This window comes from Ictalurus furcatus, chromosome 12 (genome assembly GCF_023375685.1).
Source record: "Ictalurus furcatus strain D&B chromosome 12, Billie_1.0, whole genome shotgun sequence".
Lineage (NCBI taxonomy): Eukaryota > Metazoa > Chordata > Actinopteri > Siluriformes > Ictaluridae > Ictalurus > Ictalurus furcatus.
In genome coordinates this window covers 21,102,534-21,129,070 of record NC_071266.1, presented here as the reverse complement: position 1 = coordinate 21,129,070, position 26,537 = coordinate 21,102,534, and the positions used below count along the sequence as shown (strand labels likewise).

Sequence of the window (26,537 nt, the reverse complement as noted above, 5' to 3'; positions counted from 1 at the left end):
TAGCATGTTCAAGAAGTCCATAAGAAAACACTTGGCCAGTGTTTAAATGATTCGAATTGCTTTTAGACAACGCTGTGTAGAAATACAATATACACAGTAAGGGGAAAAAAATAAACCAGGGTGCACTGTTACAGGAAAGTATTCAACATTGCAGAGGGTTTTTACCAGCCCGATGTGGATTATTTTCCAAAAACAGCGTGTACATATGTCCTTTATTCCTCTTATACCACGGCAGTTATATTTTTTGTTTACTAATGAATAGCACATCATTTTTTATTTAATTTATTTTATGTCTTTATTAGTCACATATACATTACAGCACAGTGAAATTCTTTTCTTCACATACCCCAGCATGTTAGGAAGTTGGGGTCAGAGCGCAGGGTCAGCCATGATACAGCGCCCCTGGAGCAGAGAGGGTTAAGGGCCTTGCTTGAGGGCCCAACAGTGGCAGCCTGGCATTGCTGGGGCTTGAACCCCCGACCTTCTGATCAGTTACCCAGAGCCTTAACCGTCAAGCCACCACTGCCCTTTTTTATTCATTTTTTAAAATTATAAATAATTTACGTCCATGTCTTTAATAATTTAAGTATAATTTTTTATCTGACTATATTTATATTTAATGTTGTGGAATATCCATGAAACAAGTCCTGGTACATTTGAGCAATTCTAAACTCGTTCCCTCACCAGCCTCTTAATTTTTTTCCGCCTCTCTCTTTTTTGAGGATAATAAGACGAAAAAATGCAGCGTGTCCGGAAAACACAAAGTGCTCTACCCATGAAGGAAAACGTACTATTACAAAGCGCCAACACTGTTAGAACCCTTCCGTAAACGTTAAATTAACCTCTGCTTACAGAAAGCTTCAACATATCAGCGATTATACTTAAAAATAAATTAATTAAATAAATCCTTAAATTACGTGGAGCATCTGTCCCTGTGAAGGAGTTGTTACTATAGAATTGATAGCGTATTATAATGGGTACATGAATATAAACCTGTAATTTGCCTTGAGGTGAAACACTGTCAGAGCTGCTGTTATAGAAAAAGAAATCAATACATTCTGACCAATCAGAATCGAGAATATAACAGCAGTGTGGTATAAACACCTTGAACTAATCTTATGGTTTATTTCTGTATCTCTATTTAAGGTCATTTTTTTGTCTCAGTATACCACCACACCCTATAATCGTAATATTATCCAGCCTTAGACCAACTGATTTATATATCAGACCTTTTTATTTCATAAATAAACACAGAACAAGCGTGATACAGCGATAAATATCTGTTTACACACTGTAAGAATCTGTATTACAAAATACAGTGGAGTTGATAAATGCACTTGATTCATGGGGGCAGAGGTTTCGTAACGGTCCCTGGTTTGTGTTTATCTGAAATCACACGTGCACTGGGTTTCTGATGTGCTGTAGCTGTACGTGCAATCTCAGATAAAGCCTCAGCAAGAACCAAGTCATTTCAGCCCCCATGTCAGATTTATAGAGTTCCTCTGTTGCATAATTATGTCGGAAATATCGATTCAACAACAAACAAAAAAAATACTACTATGTGTAAAACCCATTTCCCCATTAAATAGTTTGTCATTTCTTTTCCTTGTTTTCCCAAATATTCATTTCCATGAACGTGGTGTATGATCATGCCACAGGCTAGTGTCATGTCCTGTCATAGGCAGCAAGAGGTACAAGGCAGGCTGACATCATAACACAAGACCAGGAATGTTGCATTTCTCGACCTAACTCAAGGACATTTCTGCTTTCAGTTATTGCTAAATTTAACAAACCAAGGGTACATTCCTATTTCAAAGTGATCTGGACAGAAATATCGGCAAGGAATGTCTGGGCTTTTTTTTGTTTGTTTTTTTTGTGTGCCATTTCATAGAACATGCAACTGTGAAAACTGATGTAGTAAACTGTTATATAAAAAGATCATAGGCAAATTTATCTTAGCCATTTCTATTCATATGAGCCTGTAAAGATAAGTGTAGAACTTTGATGTTTATATATTCGAGCCCTTATCAGCATTTCACTCAGACCCCGGGGGTCTAAGCAGCAGCAACAACATCGGAATTAGGATGTCAAAAAATAAAATAAATTAACAATAAAAAAGGGACAAGAAATGTGACATGGATTTCAAAATGACCAACCGTTCACACACCCGTCGATTGTCAGGTTAGAAGAAGTGGAGTCCACAAAATTAAGGACGATTCCAGATATATATAGAACTTGAATATTAAAAAGTCAAAAACTAAAAAGTTCACAGCAAAAAAAACAAACAAAATCAAAACAAAGAAATTCTCACATTGTAATAAACTAACAATAACGATATCAGATAATAGCTAAAAAGCTTTTCAGGGGTGGACAAATCAGTAACCCAGGTGCCTGGGTCCGTGATAGTAGTTTTTATTCATTGTTGCCAAGTGAACAAGTAGGTTCAGCAACCACGAAAATAAAATAAACATATTGCGTAATGATTTTTGCAAAATATATTTTCATTTAATGTGTTTATGCAAAAGATAACGCACCATGTCATCACGCACCTCATTACTGTAATTAGAATCGTGCTAATTGTCACGAATCCCACCTCCTGCAGCACTACACACATCTCTTGAGGAGAGCGATGTTTGTGCCAGTAGAATAATCTTTTCAGAACAAGAATGTGCAAACACTGAAGTCCAGCGCAAAGCTGTCATACATCAACATGTTGAGAGAAAGAAAGACGCTAGCCTGACTCGGACAAAGTTTATATTTGCGGCATGAGGACAGAACTAAACCAATTTGCCGATGACTTTCCAAGCGCACACGCGACTTTCCAAGCGCACACTGTTGTATAAGGAAAAGGATCATTTTCTTGTTGGTTTCGCTTAGTGATTATTTATGAACTTAACTTACTAATTAGCTAGCATGAAATATACCATTGGCATACATTACGTTGACCTAGTCAGGTTTCCCGACAACCAGACTGCTAATGCATTTAAGATTTGACCATCCCTCTACGTACGTACGTACGTACATATGTATGTATGTACACATACATACACACAGTGCTGTGCAAAAGTTTTAGGCACCCTATTTTTTTTTTAGTACAAACTTTGTATAGATTTTAATTTTATGACGTCTATCAAGTCAGTACATAGACATTTTAGATCCCCAGACATTAGTTTTCTAGCACAAAATTAAATGTTACAGAAAAATGTTTGTATGCCATGAAAGAAAGCAGCGTATTACATAAGAGACACTTTTCAGACAAAAAAAAAAAAAAACACAATGAAAGCTGCTGGGTTTTGCTGCAAAAGTAAGAAGCAAGTGCGACGGTCAAAGTCTCCAGAAGAACCGTGTCTGGTTCTGTAAGATGCTCAATAAAACTTACTGCTCATTTCCTTAAAAAAACTGCACTAATTCTATCCGAGACTACTAATTTTCCGAGACTACTACTTTTTTGGTCACACCAAATATTGACTTTTGTTTCATTTACTACTGTTTACTGCTCTTTAATGTATTTTTTTTTTTTGTAAAAACATTTCAATTTCAATATTTTGAAGTCGTCTGTTCCCTACAGCATTTCTTCGCATGTGTCTAAAACGTTTGCACAGTACGGTGTGTATTTATGTATATTTTAATTAAACAGACTCATCCCTGTTGCATAAACATTTTAAAAGGTGAGCTAAGTCCTACTCACTTATTTATTTATTTATTTATTTATTTTTTTACGTTAAGGTCATTCATTAGTGGCATGCTGCTGATCATATGGCTTTCAAGGTCATCAGAAGACAGAAAAAGAGAAAGGCATTGCCATCCTTCCAACTAAAGGAACTGCCATGTAATACTGTTGATGCTAGGATTTCATGACATTTAAAGCCTGCAAAAGGTAAAGAAGAAGAAAGTCCAACCAGGGCATGTGCGCATAAATCTTTTCCCTGAACCCTGAAACTGTGTCTAATCTCAAACGCTTTTGTGCGTTTCCACAAGAACATAACGGCCTCTTGGTTGTTCATGTCGTGGGAATACAGACTCCGAGAAGAATAATCGACCTAGAAGATCTCTGGGGTAAAAGAAACACTGTGCTCAAAGCACTAAACTTATTAAGACAAAACCGAGGGCTAGTTTAAACAGCTCAGATCAGATTATGTCAAGGAACATTCCGGAGGCGTTTATGTCTAAATAAATAAATAAATAAATAAATCTAGACGTCTTTTGTTATGGCTGCACAGCTTACGGGTATCAGTTTTGTTGGTGGTCTTGGGGAGAAGAGTGGATACTGTGGAAGATTTGTGCAGACGTTTCATTGATATATTCATGAACACAATGATATAATTAACCCTATGTTCACATTAGCAAATGACACGTCACTGGCGCCACTTGTAGTTGATCTCCTGTGGGAGTGAAGGAGACAATACTGTTGTTGTTTGTGGGTGTGCACTTTCCAGGGTTGCTGAGCTACTGCTTCATTTCGTATTAAAAGATTAGTGAGCTAACTGTACAAGTTATATACACTCACTAGATTCACCACTGATCTCCACGCCTTCCTGTCTAGCTTTGTTTTTCTTCAGAATGTCTCTATACGCATTTACGGTGCTCTATTTTTTGTGAGAGTCAAACAGTTATGTTCAGGTAGGAACTAAAGCTGTGAGTGGGAGGGACTGAAGAAATGCCGGACCACACGCGTCCGAGGAAATCATTCTAGACGATTGCTTGGATTTGTCGCTTTACCACATAATACATTATTTCCCAAAGAATCGAGAAAATCTTAAACGTGCCGTTTGTCGCTGAAATCGTAGCTTGACGTTGCGAATGTACACAGAAAAGTGAATGGATGCCTGGTGCTTTGTCACTTTTGAGTGTGAACATAGAGTTTGATTTAAAGTGCCTCACTAATAAATAATATTTAACCCCATGAACTGATTATATTAACTTTAATAATAATAATAATAATAATAATAATAATAATAATATGAATTAACCATCCAAAGTAAATAAGCAAAATATGTTCATATGAATATTCCTTCCCTTTTTGTGATGATTATAATTTACCTGAAATATTAACAGTGACAGCCTAACACATACTGCACACGATAAATAACTTCATGGAAAAATCGGATCCAATTTAAAAGGCAAAGCTGCTAAAAACGGGTTTAAAGCAGCCCTGTAACACATTTGGTTCAATGAGACGAAAAAAGAAAAAAAGAAAAAAGGAGAAAAAAAAAGAAGAAGAAAAAGAAGAAGAAGAAAAAGAAAGGCTCACCATCCTGTCCAAGCAACATTATGAGAGACTGAACACGGATAAAAATCCCGCTGTTCGGTTTCATTATGCTGCACTTGGCGGATCTTGGAAGGACACTGTTAAATACCCTGCTGGGAAATTTGCCTTCCTTTCCATCTGTTCCCAGCAGACGTGAAGAACTGCAAATTTGATCCCGGCTTGGCATAAAGCAACCGTTTTCTAGCCAGGTGGTATGTCTTCTGCAATAATAATAATAATAATAATAATAATAATAATAATAATAATCATCAACAACAACAAACATTATGATTTGGAAAAGTACCAAAAGCAAATGTTTTACTAAAAGCATCTGACAATATACAGCATGTACACCAGCGGTCTCTGTACTGCACAATACTGTAGTGTTCACTCTAATTCACATGCTCAACGCCTGCTCTAGATATATAAAAATTCTAATTTAAATCCATAGTCTATAAAAAAACAAAACAAAACAAAAAGCCCCAAAAGAAACTATTATGCTCTATTCAAACGGTGTCCTGCAGAACTACACACTGGCCTCCTGTCACACTTCGGAGAGAATTTCCAAACCCAGCGCTAACGTCTTCTCTGATCATACACCAGCACTGAACCTGAACCGGCATTTCTCTGGTCGGAGACGCCACGTTCATCTTTATCCTGTCGTCTTCGGTCAGGATCCGCCGCTGGAAAAAGGGCGTGTTAATACGTTTCGAACCAGGATAAACGTCGCTTAAGTGTCAGACGACGTTAATCCCTCCGTATGCCGAGGTCCGCTTGCTGCAGTACGTGGAGCCGCCGTGGTTCGACATGTTGCCGTTCATGTGTGATGTTTTCATCTCCATTTGGCATGCGGCGATGGCGGCGTTCAGCTCCACCTGCGCTCGGTGCACGACGTAAAACATCAGCCCTATGCTGATAAAGATCTGAGGAGGATAAAGAGATGAGAACATCTGTTTTAGTCCAAATTTGCATGGAGCCACAGAATACATTGTAATATCGCACCTAAGCAGGTGCGGATTAAAGGCTATATGGCGTTCTGCATTAATACCACAGCACTGCTGAATTCTCCGTTCTGACCGCTCAGAAGGTCGAACGATGTTCTATAACCGCAGCTCTGAAAGTAGTGCCGGCTCGACTTCAAATCACAGGCTTATATTAATGAGCTCATTCAAATACGTTATTGTTTCTATGGTAACAACTAATTCAGAGGGACTTACTGTACTTAAAAACTAAAACAAAACAAAAATGCACACTTGTTCATATGGTGAAGTTTTATGTGAGAAGTTTATTTAACATGTTTTCCCCAGTAGTCTCCTGTGCAAGTGATTTAGAACCTTAAGTTTTTCCCGAGACAGGAAAGTCTTCAGTATGGGGGATGTTGCGGTTTTAAAAAAAATTCCTGTAACATGACAAGCCCCATTTTCTTTTATTAGCTTAAAGAGAGGGGGGAAAAAAACCCCCAAAAGACACCGGTTATGGTGTCCCTGTTTATAGCTGTAAAAATATAAGTGATACGAGGTCTAACTTGTCTGACGGACGTACCACGGCGTTAAAGGTAACTATAAATGGATAAAACGGATGGTACGACGTTACAGTTACATTTATTAATAACCAAATTGGTTAATTTTAAAACACATCTTAAATTGTTCTTACATTTGATGGGCGTATGATATATTTGAAAAATAAATAAATAAATAATTTCAACATTTGAAACTTTCCCATGCACCCCCTGCAATTACGCCATTCTTTAATAAATAAAGTATTGTTATCGGCAGATTGCTGAGCTGGAAGACCGATAAAACACTTTAGGATGTGCTGTTATTTGGAAATAATGTGTTTTATTCCTTACATCTTCAATACCACAAATAAGCTTCAGTTTATGCTCAGAGGTGTCCTGAATGCACGTCTACACCCGAAGGAATGCTGTAATTCTTGTCCTGGTCACTGTACCATGACAAAAAATACTTTCTACATCAGACATGTCTAGTAGTAATAATAAGTCAAGCTTACTAGACTTGTGTTGTGTTATAATTCTCAGAAATGTCCCACGAGATTATGACCTGTACGATTAAAACCTTTAAAAATACTCAAAACAGCCAATCTAATCCTCACACAGTGTAAACCCCTGACAAGTTCAAATCATGCCCTGTAATCCTCTCGGTATTAGTCACTGCACTCCAGCTGACTGTTTGAGGGACACAGGAACTGATGAACACCGCACTTTTCTTACTTGTAGGCTGAATACAAAGTATCCGCTGATGCTCTGCTCCGCTATAACGTCCTCTATGGTGCGCAGTGTGGTGCCCAGGTAGGAGTTGAGGAGCTGGGTGGGCAGCAGACCCACTGATGAAGCCACCAGGTAGCCTGGCAAGGACATGTCCGTGATCTAAATGCGGAAAAAAACAAAACATATTTAAGAACAGACATTTTAAACACTATTTATGTACTAGCATGAACCTGGTCTGGGCCATTCAGGGCTGTAGCCACGAAGATTTTTTCTAAAGCCACAAATAATTCTCATCTTTTGTCACTAAGTATCTGAACGTCAGTAAAAGACGACGGCGGGGTTGTAATTTTGTATCTTCAGTAAATGAAGGCGAGACCAGTCAGACAGGGTTTAAATACGTGGAAACACTCGTGTCTTATCGAATGACCGGTCTTGACTCTGCTAAACACTAACTCACACAGTCAGTTAGAGTGAGGGGAAAAATGGATATATGGCAATTATTTTGTTTTTTTTTACCAGTAAAGGTGTTGAAATTGAAACACTAACATTCTCTCATACTGAGCAGGAACACAAGGTGTGTAAATGTCTATATGAGTTCCAAGTTACGTTAACATGATCTGAGCAGAGCATAAGGACTGATAATGAACTCTGCATGGCGCTGTAGCAGCTAAACCCATGCGATGATAACTTAGCTGTGCCTTGGTCAATGAAACCAAACCAGTCTAGTCTCGTGTTAGATAGCCAAAAAGGTGTATATTTTAAAATCGGTCTAGTAGGGTAGTCCTGCAAACAGTGAGAACACCCGAAGCAAGTTTTATGATGAATCCAACTTTTCACATTTTTAAGCAATTAGCACTCACATGCGAGAGAAAGAAGAAGAAAAAAGAAAAAAAACAAACAAACATGGAAACAGCTCATTTAGAAGTACGTTTTTAAAAGGTTTTTTGATGGAGAAGAATCTGGGCTCAGCCCCGGATGATTAACAGTCCAGCTAACGCCCCTGGCACGAACTAACTGATGACTTGACTTGAATACTAATGACTGTTAATAGTGCCACTCAGAGAAACATGGGGGGTAACAATCAACGACGGGGTGGTGTTATGTCCCCACCCTGATATCACTGTAATTATGATGTCCTTTTCCAATGACAGGACATCCCGTCAACGTTTTATTTCTCTTCTACCACAGCAACATGCCAATGAGTACAGTTGAGCAACGGTCAAAGCTGCTGTTACAGAAAATGAATCGACATCTTCTGACCAATCATAATCAAGAATTCAGCAAGTCGAGTGAAAATCAGGAAACAAAAGGCTAGGTGTGTGGCTGTTGTCGTTTTTTCAGCTATTAATTAAACTCGTAATGATGGATAACATAAAGGAAAAGAAAAACCTTCAAACTAATCTGAGGGATTTTCATTACTCTCAGATCTATTGGATATATTGGAAGTGGCGAAAATTCGAAAACAGCAGAGATCTCTGTATCTGAAAATCTGTATCTGCTCGGTAAAAAAACCCCAAACACATTGGTGTCACTTCCGCCACCTAATGTGAACAAAGCTCTAGTTTTCAATCTTGTATTATTAAAAGGCAGGAGGTCTGATGGAAAAAAATAAAATAAAATCAAGCAACTAATTAGTGGTGACAAATATCAGGAAAATGATTTCGAAAACAGGTGCAACGTTGTCGTAGAGATGGGATGTAAATGCTATACAACTCGGTATAGCTCCATGTCTGTATTGGCACAACTCCCAGATTACAGTGCTCCCTGTCAATGATAATTCCTGTTTTATTTACAGACATCTTCAGTTACATGACTCATTGCTAGGCTTTAGAAAAAGCTGTATGCCATCTGTATGCATTTCTAGTTTCAATAGGACAAACCCCATAAGATAATTATAGACATCTCACACTGAGGTTCTTTTTTTTTTTGGCCATGTATGCAGTGTACATTGTGTTGGGTTACTCACATAATGCAGTGTATTTTGTTTCGGCAGAAAACATGAGACACGCTGAAATGTAGACGTCAACAACATGTACTTTGTGAGGAGCAGACGCTTCACAACTCCAGTATGAGCTCACTAGATGTGTCATCATATGCTTTGCTTCTGAAGTTTACTGTCATGCTGACACAAGCCTTTAAGCCTCTGAGGGGTCATATAACAAAGTCCACTTGTGCTTATAAAGTATTGAAACAAGCCTGAAGAAGCCGACTGCAAGAAGATACTGGTACACACAGCACAGGATTACTCAAACGTCAGGGCATAACTTAAAACCTACACACAGTGCTCTCCACTAATATTGGCACCCTTGGTATATGTGAGCGAAGAAGGCTGTGTCTATTGTTTAACCTTTTCATATTTTGTTCAAAAAAATTCACAAAAATACTCTGCTCTCATGGATATCAAACAATTACAAACACAACACAGGTTTATTTATTAAAAAACAAACAAACAAACAAAAACTTTGTTAAATATAGGTGTGCAACAATTATTGGCACCCTTTGTCAATACTTTGTGCTACCTCCCTTTGTCAAGATAACAGCTGAGTCTTCTCCTATAATGCCTGATGAGGTTGGAGAATACATGGCAAGGGGTCTGAGACCATTCCTCCAAACAGAATCTCTCTAGATCCTTCACATTTCGAGGTCTATGCTGGTGGACTCTCCTCTTCAGTTCACCCCACAGGTTTTCTATGGGTTTCATGTCAGGGGACTGGGATAGCCATGGCAGGACCTTGATTTTGTGGTCAGGAAACCATTTTTGTGTTGATTTTGAGGTATGCTTTGGATCATTGTCGTGCGGGAAGATTCAATCATGACCCATTTTAAGCTCTCTGGCCGAGTCAGTCAGGTTTTCATTTAATATCTGTTGATATTTGATAGAGTCCATGATGCCATGTATCCTAACAAAATGTCCAGGTCCTCTGGCAGAAAAACAGCCCCAAAACATTAAATAGCATTAAACACCATATTTATCCGTGGGCATGAGGTACTTTTCCATATGTCTACCTCTCTGTGTGCACCAAAACCACCTCTGGTGTTTATTACCAAAAATCTCTATTTTGGTTTCATCTGACCATAGAACCCGATCCCATTTGAAGTTCCAGTAGTGTCTGGAAAACTGAAGACGCTTGGCTTTGTTTTTGGATGAGAGGAGAGGCTTTTTACTTTAAACCTTTCCAAACAACTTGTAGTGATGTAGGTGACTTCGGTATATGTAAGTAATTGTATTGTGTAACGTAATCCAGCTAAAATCATCTTAAAATTCACCACTAAACTAATGAAACTGCACTAGTTATAGATTTGACAATTTTTCAGTTCTCATTTTAGACCAAAAGCTTGTAAAAAAACCCCCCCAAAAACAACAAACAAACACAAAAGCAAAATAAGGACAATTTTACAAATGAGCTTTAACTTTCATTTGAACTACTAAACAAAAATATGAATTTATCCAGTGTGTACAAATTCCCCTGGGCTTCTTTCTGTTTTTCTGTTCCTTCACTCATAATATGTTTACCAAAAAGCTTGGGAAAATTAATGTATCCCTGTAGAATTATCCTCATTAGTGTGATGAAGAGATGAAGGAGAAAAAGAAGAGAGTGGAAGATGAACTATTTTTAGATTCAGTTTTCCGTTATAGCCACAACCCATGTTAAATTCTTAATAACGGCCCAACTTTTTCTTTTTTTTTTTTTTTTAAAGAAGAGTGCACTTCAAAAAAAAAAAATGGTGCATGGCTTCAAATAGTCCATGGTTCCAAGTCTTGATCTGATCCTTGCCAAAATTGACACATACACGTAATGTAGACACAGGATGTAACCAGCTTGACCAATTTTAGCTAAGCAGGGGCGCTAGTGTTAATCATCAGTCCAGCTGAAAATGTAGGCGCTCTTAATTGCATCCTCATCGAACTCACTTTAATAACACAGCGTATACAGCACAGTCTTGCAGAAACAAGTGAACAGCTTCAGTTAATGTTCACGTCAAACACCAGAATGGGAAAAATGTGATCTCAGTGACTTTGACCATGGGAACGTTGTTGACGTGCTGGTTTGGGTATTTAAGAAACTGCTGATGTCTTGTTTATACAGAATGGTGTGGAAAACAAAAAAGCATCCAGTCAGCAACAGCTCTGAGGCTTGAAAACACCTTGTCGTTGAGAGCGGTCAGAGGAGAATGGCCAGATTGGTTTGAGTTGACAGGAAGGCTACAGTTACTCAAAATAACCACGGTTTACAACTGTGCTGAGCAGAAAAGTATCTCAAACCTTGAAGCTTCTGGGCTCAAAAGACCACACCAGGTTCCACTCCAAGAACGGGAACCTGAGGCTATCATGGGCACAAACTCACCGAAACTTGACAGCTGAAGATCGGAAAAAGACCAGACGATGTTATACCAGTCTTCAACTGTCCGGTTTCAGTGAACGTGTCAATAATTTTAGCTTTCTTAGAAATATTACTTGAAAAATCTGATTCTTTTCTGCTTGCCGTTTACCATTTCTGCTAATCAAATGTGTTGGTGGTGATTTTCAGAACAAAAACTCGTCTGTTGTTCAAATGATCCGTTTCCTCAACAAGTGTACTGAACAAATTCTTAAAAACATTCAGCCAAACCTTACATCACTGTTTCAACCAATTTTATGTTTAATATATGTACATTTGTAAAGTTATTCTTTATCCAAGACGCCATGCTATGCTACTATGATGCCATGGTGTGCATGAAAAAGCATTTGACTTAAGCTACTTTCTCTCAACTGATCAGCAGAACATTGCACTGGGTTCAGAAATATTTATAAATAAGCTTTACTATGAAGACCAAACACTTTCTTTAATCCATGGTACTTAAGAAACAGGTTTGCAGTGGACTCATACTCACGTGTGTGTAATTACAATGGTGGTGAATAATAATAATAATAATAATAATAATAATAATAATAGGTTTAAACATTACAACATTCAGTGAAAGATTATTGCATACGTTGTAATTTGTAATATAAACACCGATAAGGTAAACAATACCTGACCTTCGTTAAAGCATAACTTCTTACCTCTCTACGGTATACCATAATTGGCTTGTACTCCCTACACTGTGTACTACATACAGTGCACACCCTGTGATATTCAGCCACTGGTTCACTACACATAAAACACACATGGGTTTATTAACATTTATCAGTTTGTTTACTCAAAACCTAAAACTCCGGTTTCTCAACTGCTATCATTTCAGATTAGGTTGCATCACCACAATGATCAATAAAAGCATTGCTCACGTACACATTTAGCACTCAAAGCTGTTCAGACCGTTTCGGAGTCAATTTTTTTTCCCCAGCGCATTTGTTTTTTTTTGACCTCTGGACAGCTCTGGCTAGTACAGGCATGCCAGAATTGCTAACAAGACAATCCAAGCAGACAGAAAGTAAATAAAATGACCACAAACCTCAAAAGCCAGTGTGTCTTTTACGTATGATGTCCAAAATTGTGTTTTCCGCTGGGAGAGTTTTTTTGTTTTTGGTCTTGTGGGGCAAAATGTGCAGTTTCCAGGCATCTCCCAATAGCATCAAACATCATAAAAGCTTCATCTGACCTGTAGATGTTGGTACCCTTGCTACCTCACACAGCTCATAAACCCTTTGCAACTGGGTATTTCCAAGACCATACATGAACAAGGAATGTAATATTTGAAGCGATGTTTAAACTGACTGCTGTCAACACATGTACTTTTTTAAAACTAGGCCACAATGCTCCCTAGGTGCCTCAAATCCACTTCCTGTCAAGACCAGATTACTAAACAAATTTTTTTTTTAACTGCAACCTTGCTTGCCTGTATAAATATTCTATACAACTTATGTTTTATGAATATATACAATAACCAACCACAGTAACCCAAAATAGTCTTTCAATCTTTCAAGCATACAATCTGCATTGATATCCACATATTCACAGGCCTTATAGCTTAACTATACACATCTTCAACACATCATTTTAAAAGTTTTAAAGGGGTCATAACATGTATCTAATTTTTTTTTAATTCAATTCCCTGAGGTGTAATTATAATATTAGCAAAGTTTTTTTTTGCACAGAAAACATACATTTAGTAATTTATGATCTGAAACGATCAGTTTTTGTGTCCTTTACCTTGAAGGCTTCAATGTAACCACCCACTGCTATGATTGGCTAACATCTGTGCCTATGAATGAATTTTTTCCAATGACTGAGTGGGTTACGGAGTAACATATAAATGTTGTTAGCTCTACATTTGACTAATGTTTTGTTAAGGAGATAACGCTAAGGGTTTGCCATACAACAAATACACATTTGAGTATGCTGTGCAAACATTACGATGACGGAGTACTTCTGAAACATTCCCCACACCTTGTGTAAATATGTTGAGTCTAGGCTATTACTAGACAAGTATGACATGTATATTAGAGATGTTCATTGTGTACAGAATGTTCCTTTAAGGATCGTTCCTCATATCATGTTCACCACAGGCGAGCGCACACCTCTGCACTTTTTCGACCTTGCTAAGCCTAACTGGCGCTTCTTGTGTCTCATGTGTCAGTTAATCAAAAATTAATAATGCAGGCTACACATCGCTCCAAGGAGTAAACGTACTACGAGTAACAGCCCGTAGCCATCATCCTAACTTATTGTGTTTAATGAGATCACTCCTAAGCTGGATTAAGCCACCTACCTGAATATCCCTTACAGACCAACGGTGTTTAACTCTAATTAAACAGAAACGTGAACTGATTCGCTATAAAATATTTAGAATCACCAATTTAGAAAAGGCTATAAAAAATGTCCACAAACACCATCAGCTGATACTGAACATGTTACTGCTGTCCTTGCTCTGATCCATTTAATCAGCTAATTAGTAAATGGTTAAACTTGGCGTGATAGAGCAACGTTTCTCAAATAAGTCCTCGGCCTGTCCCTGCTCTACACACCTAAAACAAACAATACAATACTAATAATAATCATCTGCTTCGGGTGTGGGTGGAGCAGGGATGCCTAAAAACCAGTTTGGGAAGCATTTAATAACCTGTTCGCTTCCAAATGGCATCACCTGGGGGGTGGGAAGCTTTATAATAAGCAACTTGCGGCGTTGCTTTTAAAATTTTATTTCTTTAGTTAAATCTTTTATTTTTGTAATGACTGGAAACGTCAACTAACATGCTTCTCCAGAAACCGTAAAATGTTACACAGTTGCATCATTTGACAGATGCTTTTATCACATCACAGTCGAGCTGAGCAGAGGGGCTTGCGCAAGGAGCAAACAGTGGCAGCTTGGCAGGAATGGGATTCATAACCTTCTGCTCAGAAACCCAGAATGATCCACCATGGACACTAATTGTCATTGGTGCTTTGTTTCTTTTCAGCAAAACGAAACAACACGAAGCATGCTATTTAAAAATAATAATAAAAAAATAATACAATTTGCTGTATCACTCACACCCAACACTCAGAATCACAAACTCCCAAACAGCAGGCCATATATGGTCACTATGATAACTTACAGAATGATGACCTAGTATGCAAGGAAGAAAACACTTGGGGAGTGACGTTAAAGGAAAAATAATCAAATAAGTTGGAATTACTGTTAGCACCATGAAATTTGATTACTTTAGGCCTCTTATACCACAGCCATTCGCCAATTACTAAAATGTAAAATTTATTAAAATAATGACGTGGTGTACTTTTTATCCATTTATAGTTACATTCAACGTTGTAGAACTTCTGTGAAACAAGTTGTTAACTACGATATAGCAACAACAAACACCCGTTCCCTCTGTTGCGCTGACTCATTAACATTTCTTACCGAGAAATCCGAAAAGCACAAAAATATCCCAAAATCCCGAAGACTTGGAAAACAAAGGAACAGCTTTATCTCTAAGTGATACAAAGCACTGACACTGGAGACCCCTTCCAAAAATGTTTAATGAGACTCTTTCTTGAAAACATCACCATATCAACAATACTAGTTGTATACTAGTCGCGCTGACGCGAGCGGCAGCCGGTCACATCTCAACTCCTGTAGCTTGAACTTCTTTTTCACCTCTTTCTGACTTTCTAATGTTCTGGCTTTTACACCAGACTTTTTATTTTTCACCTTATTATCTATACGTGTGCCCGAATTTTGTCGTTTTAAACAGTGTTTCTTGCCGTATTTTTTCGGACCCACCAAGATTACTCGGACAAGGCTCGTCTATTCAACGGAGCAGCACATGATGCATCAGACTAGAGCGACGGCTTTGCCGGCAGACATACCAGCGGAGCTGTGGAGCCAGAAGCGAGGGACGAGAGCAGGTGCGAAGGTTACGGAGAAGCGGGAGAGAATCAGCGGCATGTAAGATTGCTGGCCAACAAGTCAGACGAAACTGCAGCAGTGATATACCAGCCAGCGTGAGTACAGGGAGGCCAGCGTGACATGGCTAACAGGGAACACTCCTGATTCTTTAGTCGAGCTGGCTGGCTTCACATAGAAGGAAATCCGAGTGGTAAGAAGAAGGGAGGAGGTATAGCTGTCTTTGTTAACTCAAAATGGTGGAAGAGAGCACGTGTACTCCAGATCTAGAGCTACTGGCTGTGGGGCTGAGACCATACTAATTGCCCAGGGAGTTCTCTCACGCCATTATTGTGACCGTGTACATTCCACCATCGGTGGTAGCGGCACGCGCCTGTGACATCATCCACTCCACCGTTGCAAAACTTCAGACACAACACCGAACACACTCATGATAATAAACGGGGACTTCAAAAATTTCCCCCTCTCTAAAACCCTTAGAAACTTCAAACAATATGTAAAATGCAAAACAAGGGAGAATAAATTCTCGGACCAGCTGTATGCCATTGTGAAGGGGGCATACAGCTCCACTGCACTACCCCCACCGGGCAGATCAGACCACAACTTGATCTACCTTGTACCTGTGGACAAGCCTGTAGTCAAAGGACAGTCAGTCACCAAGTCTGTGAAGGTGTGGTCCAGTGAGGCTGAAAAGGCCCTGCAGGACTGCTTCCAGACCACAGACTGGGACCTGTTCCATTCGGATCACACAGAGGACAGCATTGTACCCAGAAAGAAGAACTGCTGTTTTTCAAACAAGCAGCCATGGATCAACAAAAGACATTAAAGCCCTCCTAAACAGGAAAAAAAGCATTCATGGCAGGAGACAATGAGGAGGTCAGGTCGATCCAAAAGTGGCTAAGGAGGGAGCTGAGAAAAGCCAAAAACAGCTATTGGGATTGGCTAGAGGACAAGCTGGAAAGAAAACAGTGCCAAAGAGGTATGAGAGGGCATGAACAGGATTACTGGGTTTAAAAATTCCAGATGAGCCATAGAGGGTAGCCTGGAACATGCAAATGAACTAAACCAGTTCTGAACAGGTTTGACTCTGCCTCCAACCCTGAGAGCTCAAAAGGACATACAGGAAATTTCACAGACACAGGCACCCCAATGACCCCCCAACCAGCCCATTGATAACATCAAGCCAGGTGAGACGGGAGATATCCAAGTTCCGAATCAACAAATCTATGGGCCCAGGCAACAGCAACCCTAGGCTGCTCAAGGCGTGTGCCACACAGCTTGCAGGTGTGTTTCAACACCTCTTCAATTTTTCCCTAAGGCTCACAAAGGTGCCCCAACTGTGGAAGACCTCCTGGTGCCCAAGAAAGGGCATTCCAGTACCTCAAATGACTACAGACCTGTGGTGCTGACCTCACATGTCACGAAGACCTTTGAGAGACTGGTTCTGAGGCACCTGAAGCTGATCGTAAGAGACTCCCTTGATCTGCTGCAGTTCGCAGTGAAGATAAGGAGGAGGAGTACAGAGGCGTAGTGGAGAGCTTCGTCTGAGGATAACCAACTTCAGCTCAACATCGGCAAGACCAGAGAGCGGACTTCCGCCGAAACAGAATGCCCCCCACAGCTATTACCATCTAGAGGGAGAAAATAGAGATGGTGGACTTGTACAAGTTCCTAGGAGTGCACATTAACAGCAAACTGGACTGGTCAGAAAACACCGAAGCTCTCTGCTGGAAGGGACAGAGCAGACTGTTTTTTCTAAGGAGACTCAGGTCCTTTGAAGTGAGCAGCAAGCTACTGCAGACGTTCCATCGGTCTGTAGTAGCCAGTGCCCTGTTCTTTGCTGTGACGTGTTGGGAAGGTGGAATTAAGGCTGGGGAGGCTGACAAACTCAACAAGTTGGTGAAGAAGTCCAGCTCTGCTGCTGGTCACAAACTGGACAATCTGGAGACAGTGGTGGAGAAGAGAATGAGAAATAAAATCAGGTCCATTTTAGGAAACCTCTCTCATCCACTGTATTCTGAGCTGCGGCAGATGGAGAGCACCTTCAGCCACAGGCTCATCCCCCCAGGTGCAAGACGGAACGCTTCAGATGTTCCTTTGTGCCGACAGCCATCAGACTGTACAACACCTAGCCACCCCCTCCCTTGACCTTACTTTACTACACTACATATATGCTGCTACACTGCTGTAATATGGGTATGGTATTGTACTACTTGCACTGATTACACATCACTGCCCCATAGTTATTGTTATATGTCTACACTGATTATACCTTACAGCTGCAATATGTATATAGTATTGTGTACACTGTACATATGCTCATATATATATGGTTTGTGCTCATGTCTATACATATTTATACATCTAGTATATACTCTTTATATATACCTGTGTTGTTCTCCTTACCATCTCTTTTTTCCTTCACCTGTCTTGCTGCTGCTGTGACACCCTAATTTCTCCATCTGGGGATTAATAAAGTCTCATCTTATTTTATGTAAATAACCATAACATTTTAAATCTGTTTATTATTAGGCTCCGATTATGTGGCGCATCAGTCATTAAAGTTCCCGTGAATGAGCGATCACTATAGAAACGATATCACGTTAGAAAGCGTGCGATCGGTATAAAGCTGTGATTTGAATGACAGCTGGCACTACGGTCAGAACTTCCGTTAGAGAAAATTCATCAACACTTTCCGACCACTCAGAATGGAGAATTCAACAGCGCTGTTGTAGAATGTGATGTATTTATTTAGTACAGGAGTTTGTGGTTTGGGACATGGCCTGAAATGCTCTGATGTTTGGAGGGGGAGGGGAGGGTGTTTGTTAGGGTGGAAACACATTTGAGATATGTTTTTTGCCTTGTGGAACATGTCCTTAAATATCATGATTATTATAGTATTGCCACATTGCACACCCATAATTCAGACTCAACGCTGTACCATGTCATACTAAGACCTGTTTTAAGTCAGAAAAGTATGCTTTCCATAGCAACTTGTGGAGGAGTACTATTCTGACACACCAAAGCAGAATGTGGAGATTACAATACAGTCAAGACACTCTCCAAAGACATGCCTGAAAAGACTGCATGTGTGACCTGTGCTGTATAAAAGTGTCTTCAGTTGTTGATTGTTTTCCTGACATATGGCTAGGGAGATAAATTCTTGTCTAAAGTAATTGTGTGCATGTGAATGCAATGGTGAAGTTCTAATTTTAGGAATTACACAAACCCATGGTCAACTCTGTAAATCTGTAATAAAGTTCAATTCTCCTTTGGCATAAAGCCACGGGTTTACAAATTCCCCTTATCCTTGCCGAGGTCCGCAAGCTGTATTTGGTTGCTTTGGTAGTGTGACTAATGTTTTTGCAAATACAGCATGAAGGCTGCGAGTAAACAAGATGCAAATGCAGAGTGAAAGTTTGCACCTGAAGGTGTAATATGGGGACTTTACTTATGCAACGGAGGTTAAATCACAGACAAAAGGTTTCAAATATGATCATTGCTTTGCAATTCTTAAAATAACGTTAAGAACGTATAATAATAATAAACAATAACTTTAGACAGGAAAATAACTCCTTTTACATCTCAGTGCTGCTGAATTCTCAAATCTGATTGGCCAGAAATTGGTGTTTAGTTTTCTATATCAACTCTAACAAACAAATAACAGGTTTATATTAGTGCACTTCTCCAAATACATTGTTTCCATAGTAACAATTTACACAGGGAATTGTCCGTCGGACTCTCCATATATAATACAATACAAGCATAATAATGCACTGATACGAAAAAAAAAAAAAGGTTGTCATTTAACAAAAGAGACACATCATCGCTCGATATGGTTTTCTGTAAGGAGACATTTATTTAACATCAGTGGAAGGAGTCTCCAGTGTCAGCACTTTGTGACAATAAGTTCGACACCAAATGAAAGCCTTCAAGACATTGCACTTTCCGAATTCTCTGTAACATGACAAGGTGTGTATTTTCTTATTAAAATCGAGGCGGGGAGAGAAAAAAAAAAAAGAAGAAGTGAGGCTGGTGAAGGAATGACTGTTTATAGTTGTTACGATGCAAGTGATAAAAGGAACTAATTTCATATTAAATGCAACAATAAACAGATAAAACCTACTACATGTCATGGCTAACCATCTTAAAACGATGTAATTGTTAACAAATTGTGGTTTTATTGGTCTGCGTGGTAACAGGAACTCACCTTTCTGGATACATTATACTACCCTGTCGTGGATTATTCTTCTATACCAGCCTGCCTTACAGCCATAATGGTTAGCACAGATGGCCCTAGAGTTTCGCTATTCCACAACAAACTAAACGGATTTAATAAAAATAAAATAAAAAATAAAATAAATAAATAAAAATTTTCAGTCGAATTTGGGGAAACCGCTTGAAGCGTTCGTTGCGTCGTGAATATTATTTCAACCGCTTGTGTTTGATTTGTTCACTGCAAACAGCTGAGAGTCTGTAAATTTGGACAATAAATCTGATTTGCAATGGGGGTTGAATCATTTTGATTGCACTTGTTGGCATATTGGCTGTGGGGTGATTTTTTAATCGCAGTTGCAAGCTACATGTGATGGCTCAGTGGTTAAGGCTTTGTTACAGAGCAGAAGGTCATAGGTTCAAATCCCAGCGCTAACACACTGCCATGTTTAGGTCCTTAAGCAAGAACTTTAGCCTTAAGCAAAGTTGTCTCCTGCAGCAATTGTACACATCAGCTAAATGAACAAATGTACTGGACTGTGTGTTATTTCTTACCATGATATTCGATATTTCATCACTTTACTGTAAACTGTTAGTCTACAGAGTTTTTTTTTTCTTTAAACAGTGCAGGTTTCTCCACATCACTCACCGAAAACACAGCATTCTGGAGGCCGAATGGGATGGGGGTAAGTCTGGCCAGCGCCACCACCTTGAGCCCGCTGCCTCCCTCAACCACCCGGATGACGGCACTGAGCTGCTCGTTGTTCCCCACGCGGCTCAGCACCCAGCCGGACAGCAGCCGCCTGCACGCCACATGCGCCACCGAGGTACCGATCAGCACGCCCACCATCACCAGGCCCACTCCGGGCACGAAGCCGTACAGGTAACCCGCGGCCACGTTAAGGATCATGTAGCCCCAGCCGCAGGGGAACGACACCGTGATGAGGCACACTATGAACAGCATCGCGCCCATGAGGCCGTTCAAGCTCTCCACCCAGAGCAGCGCGTCCTTCAGGTACCGGCGCACGAGCGTGACCGAGAAGAAGCACGCGGCGGTCAGGACACACGCCAGCAGCGCGCTCTTGAAGCAACAGGTCGCGATGCAGCACGGATTCCTCAAGTCTGAAGAAGTGAAGGACGCCGAGGGCTCGCCGGTGCACACCGCCTCCAAGTCCGCCCTGCCCGCGCCGCCTCGCTCCTCAAACGCGCTGCAGATCAACAGCTCCATCTTCTCGCAGTCCACCGAGTCTGGCGGCCGCTGCAGCCAGCGGTTCAGCTGGTTGTGTCCTTTCCCCGCGGTGTGCTTCACCGATTTGAGCAGAAGCTGCAGCGCTGCCGTGGCTAGACTCCACATGATTGCGGTGCTCAGAAAAGTCAATCTTCAGCGTGGCTTAAACGCAGAAATATATTAGATCGCTATCACTACTACTACTACTACTACTACTACTACTAATAATAATAATAAGAAGAAGAAGAAATCAACGCCGTTGTCGTGCAAGGCGTCATGAACCACAGCACGAGCTGGTCCCGATCAGCAGTTTTAGATGCATTCCCACTTCAAGGACTCTGTCTGCGCGTCAGTAAGAAACGCCATAACGTTCACGAGACACTCCGCCGCCGCCGCCGCGCGCGCCCCTTCTGCATGCACCACGTCCACCATGTTCACATTAAAAATATCACACAGGACCGCGAATATAAACTCCGACATCCAAACCCACGGCCCAGAGTTTAATCCATCACCCTGCGGTTTAACTAAAGGCAAACAAAATCAGAGCAAATCTCCAACTTTCAGCAGAGAGAGAGAGCGAGAGAAAATAAATCATTGCGCTGCAGCGCTCGCGCACAAAGTCCTGCTGCTGTGATCCATCATTCCGCCTGCGCCGAGAAGTTCACTTTAACCGATCAATACACAAGTACACTCAGTGTTACGTACTGGCTACACACACATTTCCATTCGTCAGGACTAAAGCCCACCGACACACACTAGGCACACTGAAACACTGTTGATGCTGCTGCTAACGCACCACTGTTTATTTCCCAGAATGCCACGCACAATAACCACGTGTCTCCAATCACGTGTCATCTTTTAATATCGCGAGAACAGGTCTCTCTCTCTCTCTCTCTCTCTCTCTCTCTCTCTCTCTCTCTCTCTCTCTCTCTCAAAGTACTTTATTGGCATTATTGTTTACATAAAATATTACCAAAGCACCAACATGTATAAGAAAGGATAATAATAATAATAATAATAATAATAATAATAATAATAATAATAAAAACAGAATGCAATGATTTACTTCTGAAAGACTCTGCCGCACTAAGATACTCTTTTTTATACCCAATCATATTACTGACCTGTTGCCAGTTAACCCCCAGCTGTTTCTTTTTAGTAACACTTACTTTTCCAGCCTTTTGTTGCCCCCGTCCCAACTTTTCTGAGACGTGTTGCAGCCATCGAATTGAAAATGACCTTATTTTTTCCTTAAAATTGTACATTTCCTCAGGTTAAACATTTGATTTGTTTTCTGTGTTCTGCTGTGAATAACATATGGGTTTAGTAGATTTGCAAATCATTGCATTGCATTGGGTTATTATTTACATTTTACACAGTGTCCCAACTTTTTTGGAACCCCCCCACACACACCCGTTCATGTTTGTCTTACTAATCTTGTGAGGACCATTGGAGACCTAATGCTAAGCCTACAATTAAACCTAACCAAACCTTAACCTCAGTAACCAATAGTTTTCATCGTGGGGACCAACCAAATGTCATCTCAAGGTCAAAACTAGGCAAATTTAGCTACCTTACCAAATGTCCACACAAGGATAGAAATATCTGACGCTTTTGACCTTGTGGAGACATTTGGCTTGTCCCCAGGTGGTCAAAACTCTCTATCCTTCTTGGATATTTTGTCCTGACCAAGATATAAAAACATGCCTACACACATGCCAGTATCTCTCGACAGTGTCCATCAGAGAGAAGAGACCACATTTTGTAGATATTATTTGGCTGGTCCAGTTTCAACACAGCAGTCCCATTGACAGATATTGACAAGGAAGTGTGTGTTACACTGGTATGAGTGTATCACAGCAGGATTGATTGGGTTTTTAGGTAGTGTGTATTTTTACTGGTCATTTTAATTAGACACACCGACCTTGATGTGTATACAACATGCACAATTTGTGTTATCCTTCATCAGAGTCAGTTTCTGACCTCAGCACTGTTACTGGCACCAAATTTCTGCTTGGCGAATTATTTCTCAACCCAGCACTTATATTGGGTGTTTTAAACGACCCTGATTAAAGACACTGCTGTGCTGAGAATGATGAGAACGTATCCTACATGTTCTAGTGAGTGGGCATGTTAGAGGTGATTATCCGCTCTGCTGATTCCTGAGTGAGAGATGAATTGAAACAGACTGCTACAGAGGAGGTGAGAAGGATTTAATAATGGAAGTGTAGCACTGGATGAAGACTGACTGATGTAGAGGGTGTACCTTTTTATTCATGTCAGAAAGCAAATCTGCTAAGTGTTTCAAGTTAGGCCATTTGAGAGAAATTATGGCCCCCAGGAATATGAAGGACTCAAGAGTAGTGACTGTGTATAGCAGTGGTCACTAACCCTCTTCCTTGAGATCTCCAACCAAAATCTAACACACTTGTTTTGGTTGATCAAGAACTTCTTAAGGCAGCGATTAGATAGTCAGGTAGGCACAATTATGGTTGGAGCTAATGTCTTCAGGAAGGTAGATCTCCAGGAACAGGGTTAGTGACCACTGGTGTATAGTATACAGCATATATTCCTATACATATATTTCATATACATCCTACCACAAGCTGATAGGATATATATATATATATATATATATATATATATATATATATATATATATATATATATATATATATATATAAATATATAAACACAACTTGAATGAATATATATATATATATATATATATATATATATATATATATATATATATATATATATATATATATATTCAAGTTGTGTTTACACCATGAAGGCATTAACATAATAATTCATTATTTATTATGCTTTAAACAACCTAACTACCTAAATAACCCTTGAATTTATGAAGGGAGTATGCAACCTTTATGCAGGGTTCTACATAGACTATGTAAGGGTTTCCCCATAGGGATAAGCCAAAGAACTCTTAAGGATTCTAGATTTTTTTCCCCTTCTCAGACATGTACATGTCTTTATCCATGATACTTTGTGTTCTGTGTAGTCACTTGCCAATCTACTGAAACTCTTATTTTTCAATCTAAACTTTTTAAGATTATATGAGTTTATAGTCCCCCTATAATTTTTTTTTTATTGTTTTGTTTGTTTTGTTTGTTTAGAAACTTGTTAATGTTTTGGGGGGGGGGGGGGGGGGGGGGGGGAGAAGTAATTACAACTCCAGCATATTTAAGATGTGCAAAATTCTATACATTATTCTCTTATTAATCTACTTTGTTTCACCACAAAGTGGCGCCACAGTTCCATTTTCATTCACATATGCTGCTTTTGAGGCATTTGGTGTTTAGGCTACATATTGTAAAACAAAACTAAACCTTTTGATCACATTATATAAAATCACAGAAATGTTTATATCTTGATCATAAGGTTGTGATAAAGATCATTTTTCCAATTAAAATGATATATATTATCATTTTAATATGTGATATGTGGATATGTGGAATATGGAATATGTGGAAATATTTTTGTTGATAAAAAAATTCACATGGTCTTATTTAATAACATGTGATGTAATATGTAAGGTGGTACAACAGGCCCCACACCACACCCAGTCTGTAATGAAATATATATATATATATATATAAGCAAGTGTATCAGTGAAATGAAATTTAAAAGCTTTCTGAACAACCAAAACACACAAACACACACGTGGCACCGTGCTGCAGCTCATCAGCGAAACACAGCATCATAAAATCATATGGATGGATCCTCCATGACTATCACGAAATCTTCCAACAAATCATATTATCACAGTCAACGCATCCCACAATGCATCTCATCAGAATTATTATGGCATGTAGTCTGATCCAGGTTGTTAAAAACTTTAGTAACCACTGTTCTTAGATATCTCCATCCATCCATCCATCCATCTTATACCGCTTACTCCTTGGAGCCTATCCCAGGGAGCATCGGGCACAAGGTGGGGTACACTCTGGATAGGGTGCCAATCCATAGCAGGGCACACAATCACGCACACTCACACACCCATTCATACTCTACGGACACTTTAGACATGCCAATCAGCCTACCATGCATGTCTTTGGACTGGGGGAGGAAACCGGAGTACCCGGTGGAAACCCCAGAAACATGGGGAGAACATGCAAACTCCGCACACACATGGCCCTGGCGGGACTCGAACCCCTGACCCTGGAGGTGTGAGGCGAATGTGCTAAGCACTGTTCTTAGATATCTCTGAAATTAAATTACTAATACAGCTCTTGAAACAATTTGAAACATTACAGACTGCACCTTTAAACCCTTGACTGTTCATGTCTTATGAAAAGGTCTGCACTTGATTGATTGTCTGACCTTTTGCTCACTTTTAAAATGTATGTCTTTATTTATTTAACATAGTAAGAAATATATACAGGTAGAAAATAACTAAGTACACTAATTTCACATTACAAGACATAGAGGGTCACATATATTTAAGCCCAACCGGGCAACCCCATTATCTGTTATATACACTCCTGAATATGGGGCAGCGTGATTCCTGCCTCAAAGAGCCTCTATTAGTGCTTGTTGCAGTTCCTATTTTTGATCACGTGGTGCAATAATAAATCTTTGGATATGGATATTATGAAGATTATAATTTGTTAAACAGCTGATATATAAAGTATGGTGGAGTTCTTCACTACCTGTCCCTATGGATGAACCACTACTGCATCATAATACATACTTACTCTTTCACAATAAGTCGTATTTTTGAATTGTCAGTAGAACTTGACAGCTATTAATTAATTAATTAATTAATTAATTAATTAATTAATTAATTAATTAACATTAAATCTCTATCTAATATTACTGATACGATCAATGTATTGTTTACCAAACACACATCCGTACTTGACTCTTCAGTGCTAAATTTCATCATGTAAACATATATATGAACGAAGTCCATAGCCTACTCTTCGAGGAGATCCACTGGTGCTGAAGTTATTGGAAGCTGTGCTGCGGGGCGCGCGCACTGAGTCGAGGACGCGCAGAGCGTCACCTGCTGCTGCCGCGCGCGCGATTCCCACCGCAGCCAGTCGGTCTGTGCGCGTCCTCGTGAAAGAGTGTGATCAGAGAGGAGCAGTGTTGATCGGGCTCTGTTATTCTGATATTAATCACTTAACATGGATTGCTCTGAAGAGGTGCAGTCCGTTTCGGATGAAACTGGCACTCCGGTGGAGTTAAAGAAGGGAATGTCGATATTTTTAGATGTAAGTACATCCTCTAGTTTATATTTATACGATTAAAGAGAATTGATGGCTCGCTGGGGGGTTAGGGTTAATGAT

At 39.7% G+C, this 26,537-nt stretch overlaps 2 protein-coding genes across 2 annotated transcripts in view; one reads left to right on the top strand and one right to left on the bottom strand.

Annotated features, from left to right (window-relative positions):
* Window positions 1-913: 913 nt before the first annotated feature.
* tmem64 (transmembrane protein 64) lies at window positions 914-22,029 on the bottom strand. The gene is made up of 3 exons (XM_053638228.1): window positions 20,644-22,029; window positions 7,479-7,634; window positions 914-6,171 (listed from the first exon to the last, which is right to left on the bottom strand). The coding sequence occupies exons 1-3, from the start codon at window positions 21,346-21,348 to the stop codon at window positions 5,986-5,988; spliced, it is 1,047 nt and encodes a 348-aa protein (XP_053494203.1). The 5' UTR covers window positions 21,349-22,029; the 3' UTR covers window positions 914-5,985.
* Window positions 22,030-26,065: 4,036 nt separating this feature from the next.
* The window catches only part of necab1 (N-terminal EF-hand calcium binding protein 1), a 42,370-nt gene continuing 41,898 nt past the window's right edge, over window positions 26,066-26,537 (top strand). The window contains exon 1 of the mRNA XM_053637697.1: window positions 26,066-26,462. Coding sequence (XP_053493672.1) covers window positions 26,376-26,462 — 87 coding nt within the window. The 5' untranslated portion in view covers window positions 26,066-26,375. The remainder of the gene's footprint in view (window positions 26,463-26,537) is intronic.

Excerpts from the sequence above, each read along its gene's own strand:
- tmem64 (XM_053638228.1), bottom strand. The coding sequence starts at position 21,348 with ATGTGGAGTCTAGCCACGGCAGCGCTGCAGCTTCTGCTCAAATCGGTG. Across the intron at positions 7,635-20,643 it reads TCCAGAATGCTGTGTTTTCG|ATCACGGACATGTCCTTGCC; the intron begins GTGAGTGATGTG and ends TTCCGCATTTAG. Across the intron at positions 6,172-7,478 it reads ACTTTGTATTCAGCCTACAA|ATCTTTATCAGCATAGGGCT; the intron begins GTAAGAAAAGTG and ends TATCCTCCTCAG.